This window comes from Ahaetulla prasina, chromosome 2, assembly GCF_028640845.1.
Source record: "Ahaetulla prasina isolate Xishuangbanna chromosome 2, ASM2864084v1, whole genome shotgun sequence".
In the NCBI taxonomy this organism is placed as follows: Eukaryota; Metazoa; Chordata; class Lepidosauria; order Squamata; family Colubridae; genus Ahaetulla; species Ahaetulla prasina.
The window spans coordinates 41,931,392-41,953,637 of NC_080540.1; the positions used below are offsets into that span (position 1 = coordinate 41,931,392).

The 22,246-nt window shown below is 40.5% G+C and overlaps 1 protein-coding gene across 5 annotated transcripts in view; it reads right to left on the bottom strand.

Moving 5' to 3' along the window:
* The window catches only part of FRMD4B (FERM domain containing 4B), a 313,746-nt gene that overhangs the window by 71,728 nt on the left and 219,772 nt on the right, over positions 1–22,246 (bottom strand). For all 5 annotated transcript variants that reach the window (XR_009153579.1, XR_009153580.1, XM_058170352.1 and 2 more), the window contains exons 8-11: positions 21,464–21,547; positions 16,912–16,977; positions 13,987–14,044; positions 10,830–10,916 (exon numbers count right to left, since the gene is read on the bottom strand). Coding sequence is in view for 3 of the 5 variants with exons in the window: in XM_058170352.1 (XP_058026335.1) it covers positions 10,830–10,916; positions 13,987–14,044; positions 16,912–16,977; positions 21,464–21,547 (295 nt within the window). In the remaining 2 variants the exon portion in view is untranslated. The remainder of the gene's footprint in view (positions 1–10,829; positions 10,917–13,986; positions 14,045–16,911; positions 16,978–21,463; positions 21,548–22,246) is intronic.

Sequence of the window (22,246 nt, forward strand, 5' to 3'; positions counted from 1 at the left end):
TATATACGGTACCTTTATCCGTGGAGACCAGTTTTACAAGGATGGTGTGTGTGTACTCAAGTACCCTAGCAAATAGAGCAGCTTCAGATATTTTTGTCATAGATTACAACTGACTTTTACTTTATGTCCCAAGGAGAGCTGCTAAATCCCATTTGCTATACACATTTGACCGGAGTGTATAGAGCTCACCCTTGCCAAACATACATACCCATTTCTCCCAGCAACCAGAATTAGCATAACCACTTACTTTTAACAGTGAAAGAAAGCAAACATAGAACCACCCTTTGTGTCAAGAAACCATATATACTCTCATCACTCCCATTACATCCTACTTTAAAAGGAACCATTGTTTCTTAGAATTAATGCCCATAACGTTGGCTTCTCTCACTTCCTTCTGCACTGAGCACTCTTTAGGAGCTGTGCAAAGGCATATTGTGTTGTCAAAAGAACTGCAGCGTTATTTGTTTTGGGGTGGAATACAACCCCTGTCACTCACAGCACCAAGACTCATCCACTTTTTCCACAAGATGACCCCTTATCTGTTCCAACATTCCCTACCCACACTAACCAGCCAGAAGCCTCTAGGAAGCAAGATAAATACATTTATGTTGTTATTCTTCCACAGGAACTGGTAACTGGGAAATATGATGTCTACGGTGCTGTAAATAAGATATGACTATTGTAACCAGCACCCTTTTTATAGCTGCATCATCTACGAGTTGCCTAATTGTCCTGTAAATGGCGAGTTTATTGAAAACAAAAGGAAGATGAGAAAATGGCAATATAATAGCTTTAAGATACGGCAGCACGCATTTTAAAATGTATTTTTCCTCCTTTGACTGTTATATTTAACTGCGTTGTGTTAAATAATAATGTTAACACTGAGTGTGCAAAACTCAAACCCTAGGATCTTTCGGATAAATCGGGCCATTTCAAGACCTTACGGAAGAAATTAGGAAGAGGAAAGAAATGAAGGAATCCATTTGGGTCAAAATGGAAAAACTTTCCCTCAATGGGATGGAGGCTTCAAACACAACCTGTACTCCATTTTTTTAATGCTGCTCTTTCATTAGTCTCTACTTCAAAGGTTCGCCAGGGAGGTCAATCTTAACAACCCATCCAGGGTTAAGGATTCAGGAGTTGGAACATTTACATCCCAATGACTCTTTGCTTACTCACCTAAGAAGCCTGTCCAGATTAGGTGAGAAATGAAACTTCGCTGGAGGACATATACAGGGTCCCCCTAACCAACTGGCTCAGATTGAAGAAGCTACTTGGATAAGCAGCAAAATCTTTCGAACCAACAACAAAAGAAGTCCAGTTGCTATGATTAAGCTTCCAGATAACTCTACCTGGATGACCTGAGAATCTTCACTGACAAATGTACTTCAGTTGCATATATTAAGATGTTAGTTTCTTGGACAGGTTCCAGGCCAAGAAAGAATAACACATTATCCATTCATTAAAAACCACAATGCCATTTAATCCTGCAAAAACATTACATGCTGCACCAGTAGTTATGGTCAAGACTGTCTGACAGCTACCTGATGTATTCAAACAACGATCCAAAATTTTTTACTAAGCATATTTTTTAATTCTTTTGCTTGCATGTATACTCCAGACTGCTTGCATGTATACTCCAGACTCCTTAAAGGCTGTTTTGTTCAATGTTGTCTTTCTGATAACCAACCACGATTCTTAAAGAATGATGTAAGCCCTTCCAGTGAATTTCTTTATTTCTCATATATTCTGGAAAACACTCTCTCATGATCTCTTATTGTATTTTAATAACAGTCTAACATTATTCCTTGACCTCTAGTTGGAATATAAAATTCTGGATCTAGGAAATTTATTCTTTTGAGTTTGGTGTGACTTTGCAAACAGTTTTGAGTTTACTCTCTGCTGAGCTTTGGTAAGCCATGTTTATTTCAAACGGTACATCCATGTAGCTTCAGTTTCACGTACTGGGAATACTAATGAGGGCAACTGGGGAGGTCCAATGATCATTAATAGAGTGTCCTTTCTTAAACCCATATGGTGACAGAGAAACAACTGATGCCCATCCACGGTTTATTTTCATCATCCCCAGAAATAAATATTAGCTGTCTCAACTGATCGGCTTTGTAAATATATCAACAAACATAAGCTTGGTGGTATTGTCAAATCTCCCTTGTTTATATCTTTATTCACACTGCGTTTATATATTCTGTAATTTTTCCCCCTTTTATGAATAAATGTACTGAGAATGCCATGATAAACTGACGTGATCTTCAGAGCAAAATAATAAAATTTGAAAAAGAAAACTTAAGTTTAGGAAGTAGGGACATACCAAATTCATTTTCATCATAAAAGTATCTAGTGGTTTATAGTTGGTCTAAATTTGGATTATTAGTTTTTAATATGGACATTATCCCAAATTTACCCAGTCTCTGCTTAATTTCAGAAATAACGTTAACGAATCCAAAAGCATCATCATCATCAACAGACCAATCAGGGTCACATTTTGATGGCGTGCGTTTGACAATCTCTGCTTAGTACCTCTGAAGAGAAGAATTTTCTTAGAATCCACTGACTTCACCTTCACTGTGGATGAAGTATACCCCATATTCAATGACTTTTAACAGTTTTAATCAGAAAGTTCTAAATGTGAACGTTTGAAAGGAGCAGGAAACACAATTCAACCTCCTGACTTCCCAGATAGCAGCAGGATACCGTATTCATTTTTCAAGAAGGGAAAGAACAGAAATTTTGGCTTTGTTTGCGGAGAATTAACGTGAATCAGGGCAGGAAAAGACATGCTGCTTCCATTTCCAAATTGTTCTCCATCAAACTGCTAAAAAATGCTTTATCTGTTGCAGTGCCTATCCTGTAGAATACCATTCTTTGTGAGATTCAGATGGCTCCAAGCTTATCAGTATTTTAAAACTTAGCTATTCTCATAAGCTTTGTGCTGGCATCTAAAGTTTGCCTAGTTGCATGGCTTATAAGATGAACATTGCTGGGGGGTGGGGAGGATCCCATGGAACCTATTTTTGCTGGGTTTTATTGCTTTGTTTTTAATCTATTATTACCTCTCTCCTGTGTCGTGGAAGAAAATTGGGCAGACCTATAAATTGTATGTAAGTTTGTATAAATAAATCTAACAATTCTGGTGGTGCACTTTCTACCCATTGGCTGGTGTGTACTGTATACAGTGATGGGGAATCAAGAGCTAGAAGTGAAGCAATTACAGGACAAGAAAGTTTGCAAGCTGATTCTCATATATTATGTTACTCTGTTAGAAGAGGCTGCACACAAATCTCCTAAGAAACCTGAACATCAGGATTACATTTTAACAGGATTGAGATCATTTTTCTCATTCACTCACCTACCTGGGGAAAAAAATGGCAGCTTGTAACTCCCAACCCCCATTATTTTACAGGAACTTTTCTGTCTGCTTTATGCAAATGTTAACAAGGACAGGAGACAAAACAGATTCAGAAGATCTGATCTATCTACTTCTCCACACATTGGGCTTCCTGAAGATGTAACTATTTTCTAGAAAGCTAACTAGATGTATCACTCCATTATACGCGTCACTTATGTTCCAAGAAGAGCAAATTGTGCAATCAAAAGTAAACATGTACAAGCTGTTAAATCCAAAATATTCTGAGGACAAGATGAACATCAAACTAAGCAGCTTCCAGCTTAGATTTCAACATAAAGCAGAAAGGCTGGGAAGGGAAAATAAACCCCATAAGGTGTGTTTCCCCTATGGCACAATAACTACAATGTGTTTGAGTTTTCTTCATACAGCTAGCATGGAGTTTATTCCCAAGGTCTTCAGAACCTATTCCAGATGTTTATTCTTTGTTCAAGAAATAATGATGAGGCAATTTCTATGTATAGATATCCCATCTCAGTTGTCTAACAAGCTTTGTGTGGAACAGAATAAATACCTCTTTATCCCCCTCCACTCTCGTGTAGAAAACACATCAGTGGGATTGTGTTTCATATGCAGACACAAAATGTTGTTTTGAAAAACTGCTTAGCATTTCAGAGAAGAGCAGGAATTTGTGGGGAGGGAAAGAAGCATAAATAAGGCATCGGCGCAGTTGGGATTTCCTGGCTTGGCAGGAACAATCACAATAGTTACCTTGCAACCTAATCTTCTGTCCAAGCAAAAGTTGGAACAATTTAACTTAAAAAACATGTTCCTAATCTATTTCATAGAATGTAATATAAAATGATGCATGCTGTAAAGGAAGTGCATTGAAAACATTTTTCCTCCTTGTCATATAATACTTGAACCAAGAGTCAATCAGTGAAGTGGTCTGGCAGTAGAAGGATGGACTTCTTCACACAACACTTCATTGAACTATGGAACCCACTGCTATGATTTCATGATAAATTAGCCAAATTTATGAACTCATGATGGCTATATGGAATCTTCCTGTCTCTTTACAGAATATCTTTTAATATCAGTTGCAGGGACAGGGTAGGGAGAAATGGTGGTGGGTTACTATTTCAGATCCTGCTGAGAGGTAACTCATCCATCTGACCAATAACCTGGGCAGATCATGGAACATACACAGCGTATCTGGCTCCTTGCTGCGTGACCACAGCCCTGCCCGAGCTGTTGGAGGTACTTGCCGCGGTGGCGGTTGAGACCCCCAGACTTATAGTCATGGGGGATTTCAACCTACCATCAGCCGGCTTGTTATCGACTGCAGCTCGGGAGTTCCAGGCTTCCATGACGGCCTTGGACCTGATTCGAGTAAATGATGGCCCTACACACATGGGGGGAGGCACGCTGGATCTGATTTATATCTCTGGACAGTGGCTAAATGATCTGGAGTTAGGTGATTTAGTGACAGAACCTATGTCATGGTCTGATCATTTTCTCCTTCGCCTAGACTTCCGGACCGCCACTCACCACCGCAGGGAGACGGAACCTATATGTTGGTTCCGTCCCAGGCGCCTGATGGACCCTGAGAGGTTCCTGGAGCTTGGGCCATTCCTGAGGATCTGGCCCACGGCACGACTGAGGAACTAGTCGCGGCCTGGGAACAGGCGCGGCTGGGGCCCTGGACCGTGTCGCGCCTTTGCGGCCTCTGACCCGGCGCAGATCTCGTCCGGCCCCTTGGTTCTCTGAGGGCTGAGGGAGATGAAACGCCGGAGAAGACGCCTAGAGAGCACCTGGAGGTCCAGTCGTTCGAAGCTGATCGGACACTAGTTAGGTCCTATTCTAGGACCTACCTGGTGGCAATGAGGGAGGCGAGGTGCCACGCCCACCCTCATTGCGTCGGCAGATAACCACCCGGCCGCCCTGTTTCGGGTGGCCCGCTCCCTCCCTCATCAGGAGGGGGGGGGTGACCCTCTGCGAGGGCGGGCCGAGGGGTTTAGTGGTGATTTATACGATAAAATCGCTCACCTCCGGGACGGTCTGGACCGAAATTGGGATGATCAAGCGAGAGAGGAGACACGTCTTGTTGAACCGGTTTGGGATGAGTTTGACCCTGTGGCTCCCGAGGACGTGGACAGGTTGTTGGGGAGGCTTCACGCCACGACATGTTTACTGGACCCGTGTCCTTCCTGGCTGGTACTGGCCACTCAGGAGGTGACACGAGGCTGGCTCAGAGGATTATCAACGCTTCTTTGTTGGAAGGGGTTTTCCCTGCCGCCTTGAAAGAGGCGGTGGTGAGACCCCTCCTCAAGAAGCCCTCCCTGGACCCAGCTATTTTGGGTAACTATCGTCCAGTCTCCAACCTTCGCTTCGTTGCGAAGGTTGTAGAGAGTGCTGTGGCGCGACAGCTACCCCAATACCTGGATGAAGCCGTCTATCTAGACCCGTTCCAGTCCGGCTTTCGACCCGGATACAGCACGGAGACAGCTTTGGTCGCATTGGTGGATGATCTCTGGAGGGCCAGGGACAGGGGGTACTCCTCTGCCCTGGTCCTATTAGATCTCTCAGCGGCTTTTGATACCATCGACCATGGTATCTTGCTGCGCCGGTTGGGGGGATTGGGAGTGGGAGGCACCGTGTATCGGTGGTTCTCCTCCTATCTCTCCGACCGGACGCAGAGGGTGTTGACAGGGGCAGAGGTCACCGCGAGGTGCCTCACTTGTGGGGTCCCGCGGGGTCGATTCTCTCGCCTGCTGTTCAACATCTATATGAAGCCACTGGGTGAGATCATCAGTGGCTTCGGGTTGAGATACCAACAGTACGCTGATGACACCCAGCTGTACTTTTCCACCCCGGGCCACCCCAATGAAGTTGTTGAAGTGATGTCCCGGTGGTTGGGAGCCGTCGGGTCTGGATGGGGAGAAACAGGCTCAAGCTTAATCCCTCCAAGGCGGAGTGGCTGTGGATGCCGGCATCCCGATTCAGTCAACTGCAACCGCGGCTGACTGTTGGAGGCGAGTTATTGGCCCCAAAGGATAGGGTGCGCAACTTAGGTGTCCTCCTGGGTGACCGGCTGTCGTTTGAAGGTCATTTGACAGCCGTCTCCAGGAGGGCCTTCCACCAGGTCCGCCTGGTTCGCAGTTCGCCTTCCTTGATCGGGATGCCTTGTTTATCCTATGGCAGAGAAGAATAGAAGTTCTAAGGCTTTAGCAAGTCAAAAAACTTCAGAGTTGATATAAGGTTTCTTTACTTCATCCTGCAACAAGTATAAGCAGGTTAGGGAGCTGAAGGCAGCCCTTTGTTAGCACACCTGCAGCTAACAGAGGACGTTTATTGTTTGAAGGGGTCTGCTATTCCTTTCCCAGCTGGAAGATGCTATGCAAACAGCCACAGAGCAGTAGGGAAGAGAAGCTGCCGTATTCTTTGAAACCATGGCTAGAGGTGGGGCAGACATGGAAGAAAATCTGTGGGAGGTGAGCAACAACAGTAAAAAAAGACCTGATGAGGGACAAGTCCAAAATAATGCTGAACTGTTGAGAAAAAAAAATGGACTGTGTACACACTTTGCACAGTTCCATATGTATTTACTCAGATGTACACTTTATTCAGCTTAAAGTCCATAAATTACCTTAAATGCACATGTGAAAAATCAGAATGTTAGAGCAAATAGTTATTGTTTATTTTAAGAGAAAATTCGGGCTGACATATTTTCTTGGTGAGGGCACTAAATTTCATCTTCCACAGAGCTCTTCCCAATAAAGGAGAATATTGGTAGTTTAAGACTGAAATGAGGGGTCCTTAGTGCTCTCTCAGCTGGGTTGTTTTCTTGCAGACATTTCATTACCAAACTAGGTAACATAATCAGTGCTAGTTGCTCTCAGTTTATATTCTCGTGGCTTGCCCTGTCAGTGTTGGTGAGAATGGTTTTGGAGGAGCTCTTTTTCAAGCGACAAAACAGTAAATCATAGTACTGTACAATAAAGCAGGAGTCCCCAAATTGTGGGCTGTCGCCCATCGGCCACTGGGCGGCATGAATGGCTTGGGTCACCCTACTTGTGCTTGGGTCACCCTATTTGTGCTTGGGTCACCCTATTTGTGCTTGGGTCACCCTATTTGTGCTTGGGTCACCCTATTTGTGCTTGGGTCACCCTATTTGTGCTTGGGTCACCCTATTTGTGCTTGGGTCACCCTATTTGTGCTTGGGTCACCCTATTTGTGCTTGGGTCACCCTATTTGTGCTTGGGTCACCCTACTTGTGCTTGGGTCACCGTGAGGCCGCTGTCATCGCCATGAGCGTCGTAGCCCTGTTCGCACACCTCCCCCCCACCCCGAACCGCCTAGAAAGGTTGGGAATTCTGCAATAATGCATTATTTCCATAACTTTTTAAAGCAACTTTGTAAAGTACGTTAAAAGAGCTAGTGAGATATCCTGGTTGAAGTGTTGGACCAGGAATAAGGAGATGCGGGCTCTGGTGCTTCCTTAAGCATGGAAGACAGTTGAGTGACTTTGGGCCAGATACTTTCTTTCATCTCTAGATTAAAAAGTTGAAAAACATCCTGGCAGGCGGCCAGTGAAAATACCACTACTGCAGGTTGCCAAGAAAAATGCACAGACCTGTCCATGAAGTCATCAAAAGTACAACAAAAAGAAGGGGGGTAGGGGGGTAAATTACTGTATTATTAAATTGTTTGTGGCTAAAATTAACCAAATATCTCTAGCTGAAATCCAGCAAAAATAAATTAAGGGAGAACTAAGGAAGCCAGAGACTCCAAACACAATTTATGCGTGGTGTTGACTTCATTCCCCCATCCCCTAAAAATAGAAAAGTGATTTTCGCTCATTTTATTTTAGAGGAAAGTTTTGGAAAGCCATTCTAATCTGCTAAAAATAAGATGCCGTTATTGTAATCCTCCCGGGGGACAGAGTGGCTTTAGGTCTAACAGCTCCAATGCCATCCCCAGAAGGCCCCATTTGAAAGGACTGACAGTTGTGCTGCAGGGAAATTGCCAACAGTAATTTCAAGAATGGAAGGTTTTTGCTCCTCCATATCACAATTTCTTCAAAACCGGTAGATACCAACAAATGAGCACATCCATCAGGCCCAAATAGCAATAGCACTTAGACTTATATATCGCTTCACAGTGCTTTACAGCCCTCTCTAAGCTGCTTACAGAGTCAGCATATTGCCCCCAACAATCTGGGTCCTCATTTTACCGACCTTGGAAGGATGGAAAGCTGAATCAACCTTGAGTCTGGTGAGATTGGAACTGCCAAGTTGCAGGCAGCCGGCAGTAAGCAGAAGTAGCCTGCGGTACTGCCCTCTAACCACTGCGCCACCACAGCTCTTAATCCACTCTATTCTTGAACATTACCCACAGAGTCAATGTGAGCATTCCATGATGCTTTGTAGAAAAGGTTCTACAATTTTACTGAGGCTATAAAATGTGGAGAACATGGGGGGGGGAAAAACTATTCATGAAAGGGATCTCTAAATTTCCTATCAAAATGGGGATTTGTGAAACACAAGACATTTTTGAAAAGGTTGAAAAAGTGCTCATTCGCTACACAGGGTCAATCTGCATGTAGAGAAAAAAGCATGAGTATGCCAAGATGGTATCTATGCCTCTGGCAGAATGTCTGAATAGGAATGTTGATGTTCATATACAGATTCAGCAAACTCATTACAATTTGAGTGAAGTTTCAGATGGCATGGATCTATTTACTTTGTTATTAATATAACTGTACGTCTCCTTGAACGCTAGCCCCATTAATGTAATGTAAGTACTAGCTTCTGGAGGTTTTATTCACAGAGATGCAAAATGCTATTTGCATTATTCTAATCAACTAACATTGTAGCTCTGAATGGGGTTTAAAAAAAGCACCTCTTGAATAAATTATAGGAACTTAAATACTGTCTGCTAGGCAAAAGAGAGAACATTCTAAATGAAAAATTAACATGTTAAATCTTGCAATATGTTAACAATGCTCTTCCTGCCCTATTTTTGTTATTTCTTAAAAACAAAGAAATGTTCATGTAGTCTTTCATTATTTCCTCTGACTGGCAATTCTCCAGGACCTTAAGCCAAAGCCCTTGCCATCTCCTGATCCGTCAGATGAGTGATTATTGAAAACCATCACCTAAGTGTAAGGTCTGCATTCACGCAGACTCTACTCAAAGTGCTTGAAGTGGATCCAGGGAAGCCAAATCACAAACAGCCCTTGTTTCTGAAGAGAATAAAGGATGAACAGGATCCAAAACGTTCTCATGATCTGAGAAAGGTAAAAAGTCCTTAAATGGGGCACTATGACATGAGGGCATCTCCTTACTCGCTTTGTTCAAATGAGTTGCTTTTATTAAAAGCAAAAAATGCATACAACAGACAATTTACTCAGTTTTGTTTTCCAGTACTCACTGACCTTCACTCCATAATAATGGATTCCATAAGTAGGCAGAGCTTCAACCAACTTCATGTACCTGCATGGAACAGATATACAGCTTCTTCAGTAGTATCTTCTACTAATACACATTACCTGAATGATGTCTTTGGATTCATTCATTGATTTTATTTTAGAGGAAGTTTTGGAAAGCCATTCTAATCTGCTAAAAATAAGATGCCGTTATTGTAATCCTCCCGGGGGACAGAGTGGCTTTAGGTCTAACAGCTCCAATGCCATCCCCAGAAGGCCCCATTTGAAAGGACTGACAGTTGTGCTGCAGGGAAATTGCCAACAGTAATTTCAAGAATGGAAGGTTTTTGCTCCTCCATATCACAATTTCTTCAAAACTGGTAGATACTAACAAATGAGCACATCCATCAGGCCCAAATAGCAGTAGCACTTAGACTTATATATCGCTTCACAGTGCTTTACAGCCCTCTCTAAGCAGCTTACAGAGTCAGCATATTGCCCCCAACAATCTGGGTCCTCATTTCACCGACCTTGGAAGGATGGAAGGCTGAATCAACCTTGAGTCTGGTGAGATTCGATCTGCCAAGTTGCAGGCAGCCGGCAGACAGCAGAAATAGCCTGCAGTACTGCCCTCTAACCACTGCGCCACCACAGCTCTTTATCCACTCTATTCTTGAACATTACCCACAGAGTCAATGTGAGCATTCCATGATGCTTTGTAGAAAAGGTTCTACAATTTTACTGAGGCTATAAAATGTGGAGAACATGGGGGGGGGAAAAACTATTCATGAAAGGGATCTCTAAATTTCCTATCAAAATGGGGATTTGTGAAACACAAGACATTTTTGAAAAGGTTGAAAAAGTGCTCATTCGCTACACAGGGTCAATCTGCATGTAGAGAAAAAAGCATGAGTATGCCAAGATGGTATCTATGCCTCTGGCAGAATGTCTGAATAGGAATGTTGATGTTCATATACAGATTCAGCAAACTCATTACAATTTGAGTGAAGTTTCAGATGGCATGGATCTATTTACTTTTCTTGGTTTGACTTTATCTTGTAAATCGTACTGGCCAATTCCTTTATAACTGATCCCAAGCCACCACGGGATGCCTTGTTTATCCTATGGCAGAGAAGAATAGAAGTTCTAAGGCTTTAGCAAGAGTCAAAAAACTTCAGAGTTGATATAAGGTTTCTTTACTTCATCCTGCAACAAGTATAAGCAGGTTAGGGAGCTGAAGGCAGCCCTTTGTTAGCACACCTGCAGCTGACAGAGGAGGTTTATTGTTTGAAGGGGTCTGCTATTCCTTTCCCAGCTGGAAGATGCTATGCAAACAGCCACAGAGCAGTAGGGAAGAGAAGCTGCCGTATTCTTTGAAACCATGGCTAGAGGTGGGGCAGACATGGAAGAAAATCTGTGGGAGGTGAGCAACAACAGTAAAAAAAGACCTGATGAGGGACAAGTCCAAAATAATGCTGAACTGTTGAGAAAAAGAAATGGACTGTGTACACACTTTGCACAGTTCCATATGTATTTACTCAGATGTACACTTTATTCAGCTTAAAGTCCATAAATTACCTTAAATGCACATGTGAAAAATCAGAATGTTAGAGCAAATAGTTATTGTTTATTTTAAGAGAAAATTCGGGCTGACATATTTTCTTGGTGAGGGCACTAAATTTCATCTTCCACAGAGCTCTTCCCAATAAAGGAGAATATTGGTAGTTTAAGATTGAAATGAGGGGTCCTTAGTGCTCTCTCAGCTGGGTTGTTTTCTTGCAGACATTTCATTACCAAACTAGGTAACATAATCAGTGCTAGTTGCTCTCAGTTTATATTCTCGTGGCTTGCCCTGTCAGTGTTGGTGAGAATGGTTTTGGAGGAGCTCTTTTTCAAGCGACAAAACAGTAAATCATAGTACTGTACAATAAAGCAGGAGTCCCCAAATTGTGGGCTGTCGCCCATCGGCCACTGGGCAGCATGAATGGCTTGGGTCACCCTATTTGTGCTTGGGTCACCGTGAGGCCGCTGTCATCGCCATGAGCATCGAAGCCCCGTTCGCACACCTCCCCCCCCCCGAACCGCCAACCTAGAAAGGTTGGGGAACTCTGCAATAATGCATTATTTCCATAACTTTTTAAAGCAACTTTGTAAAGTACGTTAAAAGAGCTAGTGAGATATCCTGGTTAAAGTGCTGGACCAGGAATAAGGAGATGCGGGCTCTGGTGCTTTCTTAAGCATGGAAGACAGTTGAGTGACTTTGGGCCAGATACTTTCTTTCATCCCTAGATTAAAAAGTTGAAAAACATCCTGGCAGGCGGCCAGTGATAATACCACTACTGCAGGTTGCCAAGAAAAATGCACAGACCTGTCCATGAAGTCATCAAAAGTACAACAAAAAGAAGGGGGGTAGGGGGGGTAAATTACTGTATTATTAAATTGTTTGTGGCTAAAATTAACCAAATATCTCTAGCTCAAATCTAGCAAAAATAAATTAAGGGAGAACGAAGGAAACCAGAGCCTCCAAATACAATTTATGCGTGGTGTTGACTTCATTCCCCCACCCCCTAAAAATAGAAAAGTGATTTTCGCTCATTTTATTTTAGAGGGAAGTTTTGGAAAGCCATTCTAATCTGCTAAAAATAAGATGCCGTTATTGTAATCCTCCCGGGGGACAGAGTGGCTTTAGGTCTAACAGCTCCAATGCCATCCCCAGAAGGCCCCATTTGAAAGGACTGACAGTTGTGCTGCAGGGAAATTGCCAACAGTAATTTCAAGAATGGAAGGTTTTTGCTCCTCCATATCACAATTTCTTCAAAACTGGTAGATACTAACAAATGAGCACATCCATCAGGCCCAAATAGCAGTAGCACTTAGACTTATATATCGCTTCACAGTGCTTTACAGCCCTCTCTAAGCAGCTTACAGAGTCAGCATATTGCCCCCAACAATCTGGGTCCTCATTTCACCGACCTTGGAAGGATGGAAGGCTGAATCAACCTTGAGTCTGGTGAGATTGGAACTGCCAAGTTGCAGGCAGCCGGCAGTAAGCAGAAGTAGCCTGCGGTACTGCCCTCTAACCACTGCGCCACCACAGCTCTTAATCCACTCTATTCTTGAACATTACCCACAGTGTCAATGTGAGTATTCCATGATGCTTTGTAGAAAAGGTTCTACAATTTTACTGAGGCTATAAAATGTGGAGAACATGGGGGGGGGAATTATTCATGAAAGGGATCTCTAAATTTCCTATCAAAATGGGGATTTGTGAAACACAAGACACTTCTGAAAAGTTTGAAAAAGTGCTCATTCGCTACACAGGGTCAATCTGCATGTAGAGAAAAAAGCATGAGTATGCCAAGATGGTATCTATGCCTCTGGCAGAATGTCTGAATAGGAATGTTGATGTTCATATACAGATTCAGCAAACTCATTACAATTTGAGTGAAGTTTCAGATGGCATGGATCTATTTACTTTGTTATTAATATAACTGTACGTCTCCTTGAACGCTAGCCCCATTAATGTAATGTAAGTACTAGCTTCTGGAGGTTTTATTCACAGAGATGCAAAATGCTATTTGCATTATTCTAATCAACTAACATTGTAGCTCTGAATGGGGTTTAAAAAAAGCACCTCTTGAATAAATTATAGGAACTTAAATACTGTCTGCTAGGCAAAAGAGAGAACATTCTAAATGAAAAATTAACATGTTAAATCTTGCAATATGTTAACAATGCTCTTCCTGCCCTATTTTTGTTATTTCTTAAAAACAAAGAAATGTTCATGTAGTCTTTCATTATTTCCTCTGACTGGCAATTCTCCAGGACCTTAAGCCAAAGCCCTTGCCATCTCCTGATCCGTCAGATGAGTGATTATTGAAAACCATCACCTAAGTGTAAGGTCTGCATTCACGCAGACTCTACTCAAAGTGCTTGAAGTGGATCCAGGGAAGCCAAATCACAAACAGCCCTTGTTTCTGAAGAGAATAAAGGATGAACAGGATCCAAAACGTTCTCATGATCTGAGAAAGGTAAAAAGAGCTGAGCTGAAAAGGTAAAAAGTCCTTAAATGGGGCACTATGACATGAGGGCATCTCCTTACTCGCTTTGTTCAAATGAGTTGCTTTTATTAAAAGCAAAAAATGCATACAACAGACAATTTACTCAGTTTTGTTTTCCAGTACTCACTGACCTTCACTCCATAATAATGGATTCCATAAGTAGGCAGAGCTTCAACCAACTTCATGTACCTGCATGGAACAGATATACAGCTTCTTCAGTAGTATCTTCTACTAATACACATTACCTGAATGATGTCTTTGGATTCATTCATTGATTTTATTTATTTATCAAATTTTGAAACTGCCCAACTGCTTCACAGAGGGACTCTGGGAAGAATTTTAGGTTTCACATCAAAATGTTTTAGGTGCTTTAATTATATAAAGCATCAATCAAGATTAATAGTCTGTGTACAAACAAGTTCAAGCACAGCAACAAATTAGTTAACATTTCAAAGGAGATCATTAAACTAGAACCAGGCTTTTTTTTTATAACCTCCTTCTGCCCTCAATCCCCCTGAAGCTCTTGGATTTGCCAGGTACTTCCTTGAAAGAAGTCCCTTGTTATAACAACTGAATTCCATCAAGAACTTAGCTTCAGTGGACATGTCCAGAAGTGAGAAATTATTGGAGTAGAATTAAAACATGGTTAGAAGAAATGCTTCAACAACTTATTGATTTAAAACCTGAGCTGTTCCTATTGGGTATACCACCAGAGAAAATTAGTAAAGAAAATATATATTTGATTATACATGTAATAACTGCAGCGAGGATAGTATTTGCGCAAAGATGGAAAGCAGAGAAAATCCCTTCAGAAGGGGAATATTAGATTGTGCAGAAATGAATAGATTGACACTGACAATCAAAGAAAGAGAGGAGTTGGAATATTTCAAGATATGGAGACAATTTTACCATTGGTTAGAGAAGATATATATGTATATAGGGCAAATGTTTTATGAAACAATGGAACAAGAAAGGGGAGAGTAAAGATAGATAAATGTATTAATAGTAAGCAAGAGAATGTTACAATAAATGAATAACATGGGGAGACTGTTATAACAAATGAATAGAAAATATCAAGAAATGATGAAGATAGAAGGAGCAAGAAGTCGTCACAGGAGAAGCACCTAGATACCCCGAATGACTGATTATGTATTGTATGTTTGTTTGTTTATAAAATAAAAAAACATGATAAAAAAAAGAACTTGGCTTCAATTCTAGCAATTGAGCTCTCCGCAATACTAATCTAGAATGTTTTCCAGGTTTAGCTCTTGGGAGTGTTCGGTTCTTCTAAATCAGCTTCATTGTAAATGCTTGGCTACTTTGAGTGCATGTCAGCCTTCCCAAGTAAAACAGACAGGAAAACAAGAGTAGATGAGTTAAATCTACTTTATTGTACAGCTATATTAATATTGCAAGTCTGACAGTACAAAACTTCTCACCTCCAATTTTAAGTGCTTGATCAATTAGGGCAGGTTCTAAGTTTCTTCTTCTAACTGTTAATCTATGGGGGGCTCCTGCCTCTTTATCTGATTATTTCCTAGGTAGCATCTCTTCCCCCGCCTTTTCCCAAGTTCATTCCCTTATTCCAATACAGTGCATGATATAAATCTGAACAATAAAACATTTGAATCCCATAGACCTGATCCGCTAAGCATCCACTCATAAGATACATTGGTTTTTACAGCTTTTGCTGCTGGATTGGTTTGAAAGGCATTGTTTGGTGGATAAATATGCTATCGACCTCAAGTGAGAGGACAGCAGGGACACTGAGGAAGAAGAGCAATGTGTTGAAAGATAATGAGGCAATCTAAAATGTTTCACAGTTGCAGAGATAGGACCAAAACAAGCTTTGGAACTACATGGATGACTCTTCTCAGAAAGTGTCAGCCTCAGTCACAATAGTTGTCAATAGTTCAGAACGGGGCTGAAATCTGTTCTGTGCTGTAACCTCTCCCATTAATAGTTGTTTGCCTTTTTTTTTTTATTTGCATTTATATCCCGCCCTTCTCCGAAGACTCAGGGCGGCTTACACTATGTCAGGCAATAGTCTTCATCCGTTTGTATACTATATACAAAGTCAACATTTTGAGGTTAACCAGAAAGAAAACACAACCAGATGAGCCAATTCTACTTTTTTTTTGGGTAAGGTTACAATAACGGAATCTTGCAAGCCTGACAGGTCTTCTCCTCCCTCCTCTTTACAGTCTAACAATTAAGAGTGTCAACATCTGAGACAGTGCACTGCTCAAAGTGGCCACAATGCACTGTTTTGGAGTTGCCACACATGCATAGGGGAAGGGGAATGCATGGGGCCACAGATTTTAGTATGGTAAATTTTAATCACTGGGCTAATTTAAATAAGTTTTTAAAATCGTATTTTAAACTTGTATATTGTATTGTCGGTTTTATTATGCCTGTACACCGCCCTGAGTCCTTCGGGAGAAGGGCGGTATAAAAATCAAATAAAATAAATAAATAAAATAAATAAGATGGGTGTTGGGTGATGGGAGTCATGCTGGGAGAGGAGCCAGGAAGGCAAGCTAGCTGTGGCCAGTTCAGAAGCCATCCAGGTCTGCAGAATATTTGCTGGAGCCAGCCAGAGAGCAGTGGGGCTCCAAAAGCTTGCTGGAGCCGGGCCAAAAAAGTACTTGCTGGAGCCAGCCAGGGACCACCGGCTGCAACAAGAGTACTTGCTGGAGCCAGCCGGGAGCAACCAGGAACAGGAGGGCAGAGCATGCTGAAGTCCATATAGCCGGCTGGCTAGCAGAAGCCAGTAATGCTGGCTAAAAAACCCTTTTACTCTATTGTTCACCATTTGCCAAGCTGCGACTCCAGTAAAGAGACTCGTTCTACTCACAGTGTGGCCTCTTCTTTTGCTGGCTTGGTTTGAAACCATGAGAGGGTTTCTTCTGCAACTTTTGCCCACCCCACATTCCTGCTGAGGGGGCGGGGGGGGTTAAGCGGCCTTTTATCCGTTAAACCTTGGTTATGTCTCATTGCCTTGTCTTCCAAGGCCATTCCCACAGACCATGAAAAGAGCTCAATAAAACACTTACTGAACAATCGCTTGTCCTCTAGTCAGCCCCTTGTTCTTAATGTAATGTTCGATGACTCTGTCCTCACTGAGGAAAAAAAGCAAAAAGAGTTTATTAACAGAGGAAGAAGGGTTTTAGATCCTATGTTGTTCCAAATGCATCCAGGTCAGACGAAGCATTCCACAGAATCTCTCTGTATAGCATAGCCCCTATACGTTCTGTCCATCTACAAAATGAATGCTCCGAGTTTAGGATGGCACAGAATGGAATTACAGGTTAAGCCTCTTCTAGAGAAAATACTCTATAGCCTGGATGTGCGCCATTTCATAAAATGTAAATGTGGAGAAAGGAAGCTGCAGTGGCTATAAAGTTAGCAGAACTATATCAGGTTGTAAACATACACACACACACACAGGGCCTTTCAGATATGCTGGCCTATGATTTTGATTACTCCTACCCAGATTAATGACTGGGTTTTTCTGACACACACTGAGACACACACCTTCCTTCCTTTCCTAAATACAGCTTAAATGATTTGCAGACAGGGCAAAAGCAAAATGTTTTATTTTCTTGTATGATTTGAGGCATATGGCAGTAATCTCATAATGACAGTGAAATTATTTACCACAAAATTATCATGTGATAAAGAGGTTGGTATGGGACTAAGGCAATCCCAGATTCAAATCTGCAATCCACATTAAATTTGCTGTCTCTCTGTCTGTTCCAACTAAAAAAGCGTGTGGAGTGGAAATCTCCTGTCATAAATGTGAAATGGGTTGTTTCAACCATTTTGGAAGATTTCACACTTGTGTCTTTAAAACTGAGCTCTTTTAAGCTTGAAGCACTTCCAAAATGATTGAGATAAGGTGGTGAAGATATGAACGTCGTCATGAGTTTTGAAATGTTTTCCATATTGCCCTGTGAAAAAATATAGTTCAACAATCATGACAAATAGGTCTCTATTTTTCTCTTTTTCCTCTCCTCATCCCATGGTGAAAAAAAGGGTATATGTTATCTTCCTTGATTACATTTGTTTCTTGAGCATAAAAAATGAGGTCAGCCTGCATATTTCTTGAATGAATAGAAGCTAGACAAACACATTATGTACTCATGAATAACTGGGAATTTTAGGTACTAAAATATATTCCAGAAATTGGGTTCAGATTATCCATGGATGGATTTATCCATAAGAATATACAGTAATGTATATCCAAATATATTCACTTATAAGCCCATCCCTGAATAAGCTGATCCTTGAATTTTGAAACAGAACACCATGAAAAATGGCTAAACTGTGGATTACTCTTGGATAAGTCAATTATGAAAATTAAAACACATGAAAATTTCAAAGATCAACTTATCTGTAGGTGGTGCAATTTTTGTGGTATTTTAAAAGTTAGAAATTTGAGGGTTGGCTCATCCACGAATGAGTTTATTCAGAAATATATACAATATTCAGTATAATCAGATTTGACACCAAGGACTTATACATATAGAAATGGATGTAACAGACATCCACAAGGCAACTGGTGACATGCTAATATAAGAAACTATAACACTAGAATTCAATTCATTTGCTCATCTTCCAGTATTATTAATGAATTGCTATCGGTGCACTTGTGCATTCTACATGGACCAAATGGGCAAGCATCTATAAAATTTAACTTAAACAAATCTTGACAACAGAATTCACAATATTCTAAAAACAAAGGGAGAAAGGAGAGCTTATAACACTCCAAAGATGTATTTTACGGACTAAGTTGGTCATTCTGGAAGAAACTTCCAAGACAGATTACAACATAAAACAGCTGAGCTTCAAGAGATTCAGTTCTCTTTTAATCCAAGCAAAGTCTGAATGAATGAATGAATGACTGAATGAATGAATGACACCTAAGTACACATACATATAATACTATAGACCAGACTTTCTGAACCTTGGCAACTTTCTGTTGTGTGAACTTCAACTCCCAGAATTCCCCAGCATGGAGAATAACACTGCCACAAACTGTTAATCAATTTGCAAAATATATTTACCTTCAAATGAGATATATTTATAAAGAAAGAATAGCAATTCTCTCTTCCCACATTCTCGAAATTAGGATTTTGACTGACTATGAACCCTCAAGTCATTACTGATTCCTGATGTCTTTTAAAAAGGAATAATCCCTACAGCTGTGATTGCTTTATAGAGGCATTATACTAGGAGGAAACAATAGAGAGGACTTACTTCTACTTTTATGCCTTGGTTGTGGCTTTCCCAGCAGCAATTGGTTGGCTGTTGTGAAACAAAGTATGTTGGGCCCAATGGACTCACTTTTTTTTCATCAAGAACTCTTACACTATTTTCCCAAGATGACTATAGGAACTCATTGTTCGTATTAGTAATCACAAGTTATAATTTAAGCATGACCTAGGGCTGCCTGGTATTTTTTTTAGAAAAAAAAATGGTGATTTGAGTAACTATTGCAGAAAGTAATGCCACATGGATATTAAATGTACCTCTTCCAAGGAAAAATAGAAACCTGGAAAAATTAGAACTCCTTTATTATGCCATAACGAAAAATGTGCAGGTCTGATTATACAGAGAGGAATTGAAACAAGCACGATTTTGTTTCTTTGTCAACAAGATAATCTCTAAATATTTGTATGATATCCCTGGGCTCTAAATAAGTGGTTCTGCTTTTGGGGTTCCTAAGAAATTCACCTTTGTGAATTTTTCTATGACATATCATCATTACAGAAAAGCTAGTAACTTACCAGAACATACAAAGGTTGTTCCACTGTATGGTTAGGCTTCTAAAATCCTTGCATAACCATGCCCAGGATTCCAACCCAAAGGGATAAGCCATCATAAACTATAATAGCCACAGACTATTCTTTGCATTATTCTTCATTAAATTCATGTAGAAGCTTGATTATGTAAAGAAAATTTTACAGTAACAACTTGACAATGATGGACTTTTAATGATAAGACAGCAGCATATTTTTTATTACAAAACTTTGCCACAAGGAAGCCTGGAAACAGCTCTATAATTAATAACTAGCTTTTCCTGACACTGTGCTCTCTAGGTGTATCCACCATGCTGACCTGAAATTCTGGAAGTTGCAGACTCAACTCTCTGGAGGACATCAGTTATGAAAGCTCAGGGAAACCACTAGAAACCAAAATGCCATTTACAAATGTTCTTACAGTATCAGAAAATGGTCTTAGCGGCTCAAAACATCTCTGTTTTACTCACCTGCAATCCTAGTCATATTTTTCAGATGTTTAGTTTTATTCAGTATTCAATATGTTACTCCTGATTAGCTCTATCAAAGATTGCAAACTGAGACGCTTTTAAGAAGGGTGGCTAATAGACATACATTTCTTTCTTATTTATGTACAGGTACTCCTCAACTTGCAACCATTTGTTTAGCGACCGAAAAAAGTGAGTTATCATCGTTTTTCATGCTTATAACCATTGCAGCATCCCCATGATCAAAATTCGGACAAGTTTGGCAAACTGGCTGGTATTTATGACCGTTGCAGTATCCCAGGGTTGTGTGATCACCTTTTGCAACCTTCTAATAAGCAAAGTCAATGAAAAAGCCAAATTCACTTAACAACCGTGTTGCTAACTTAACAACTGAAGTAGTTCACTTAACAACTGTGGCCATAAAGGTCATAAAATGGGACAAAACTCACTTTACTTAGCAATCTCTTGCTTAACAATGGAAATTTTGGGCTCGATTGTGGTTATAAGTTGAGGACTACCTGGAGTGGGATATTGTATGTTATTTTATTAATAAAAATTCTGGATATTGTTCTCTTAAGTAAACATATTTTTAAATCCTGAAGTTGGACTCTAGTATACTTATAGTATCCTAAACTTTGGTAGCATTTATTTCCAGAGTTTGGATCAAATACAATCTTGTTTTTCTGATAGATTTTTCAAGCAATCAGAACAGGAAGAAAAGTTCAACAGTGCCAGAATAATACCAGGGTGTTAAAATGTATGCAGTGTATTTTATTTTATAAAGCAGAAGGATAGAAGGTAGCAGCCATGGACACCAAAATGCTTATGAAATGTTCCTGGGAGAAAACAAGGCCTTACTTTCCACATGGCTTCTATGTTTTTAATATTCATTCAATTAAAAAAAATAATTAAATAGGGAGATCTTATGTCACAAAGTGCAGTATTATCTGTATTTACAAAAATGCCATTGGGTTCCATGTAAGCTTTGTAAGCATTAAAAATGATGCTTGGTTTGGAAATTTGCCCACCTGCCCAGAAAAAAAGACAAAGGTAAGCTGGAATAGAGCTGAAAATCTTGGGAGGAGAGTTAATTAAGGAATTAGAGGAGTTGGTAGGAGAAACCACACCAGTTTTTCTTCTGAAAAACTGTTGTTCTTTGGTGACTTGTAACACAAGCTTTACAACAGCCATTTTGCATTCAAAGCTTTTCCCATTTGGTGACCTTGGATATTACTGTCAGTAGTTCACAAATTTTTTAATTAATAGGGAAGGAGGATACAAAGAAAAGACCAGGATCCTAATATGATGCACCTGTAAATTTAATAATTAGGTCTTACCAATAGGCAAGTGAAGGATGCTCCTGCAAAGTCTTGGTAGGAAATGCAGGCAAGTTTTTCAGAGCTTTTCTTGCATTTTCATCACTTTAAAAAGAGAAAAAGAATGACAAAGTGTTATTATCTTGGAATCAAAATGATGATTGTTTCCATTAACCCCAATTTTAACCCCAATTAAAGTTTCCAATGTTAATCACTGTATAGTTCATGGTGTATTTCAGCTATCACAGCAGTCTAATCCTGTATAATTTCTTGCATTACTGGTCTACACAAAATATGTTCATTTACATTACCATTTTGATTAAGAACTTAGTGCTCCTAAGGAGATCCAGTTGTTGAAAAATAGATAAAGCTGAAGTAACTTTTACTGGTGTATTGCTTCCAGGAAGTGTGTGTGTGGTTTTTGTTGTTTTTTTTGTTATAGGATACATATTGGTTTGATAAAAGAACCCGCAAATCTTTTAACACGAAAAAATGGATGCTAAAATTGTAAAAGCAATCCTGATTCTAAAAAGTTAAGAAGAAATACCGAGGAGGGACAACAGCTTCAAACTGTAACTTGCTTCAAGATGCAGGAATTGGGCGAAAGTCCATCTAATTATTTTATGAAGGCAGAAGCGTGTGTGGTTGCTGGCACAAAACAAAACAAACAAAAGCAGGAAACATTTTTGGTTTGCATGTAGGCTTAAATAACCCAATCGAGTTCTGCAGGATTTTGGAATGCTTTAATAGGGATCTGCAAGAACCAACATGAATTGTTGGTATCTAGGATTGACTGGGATGACT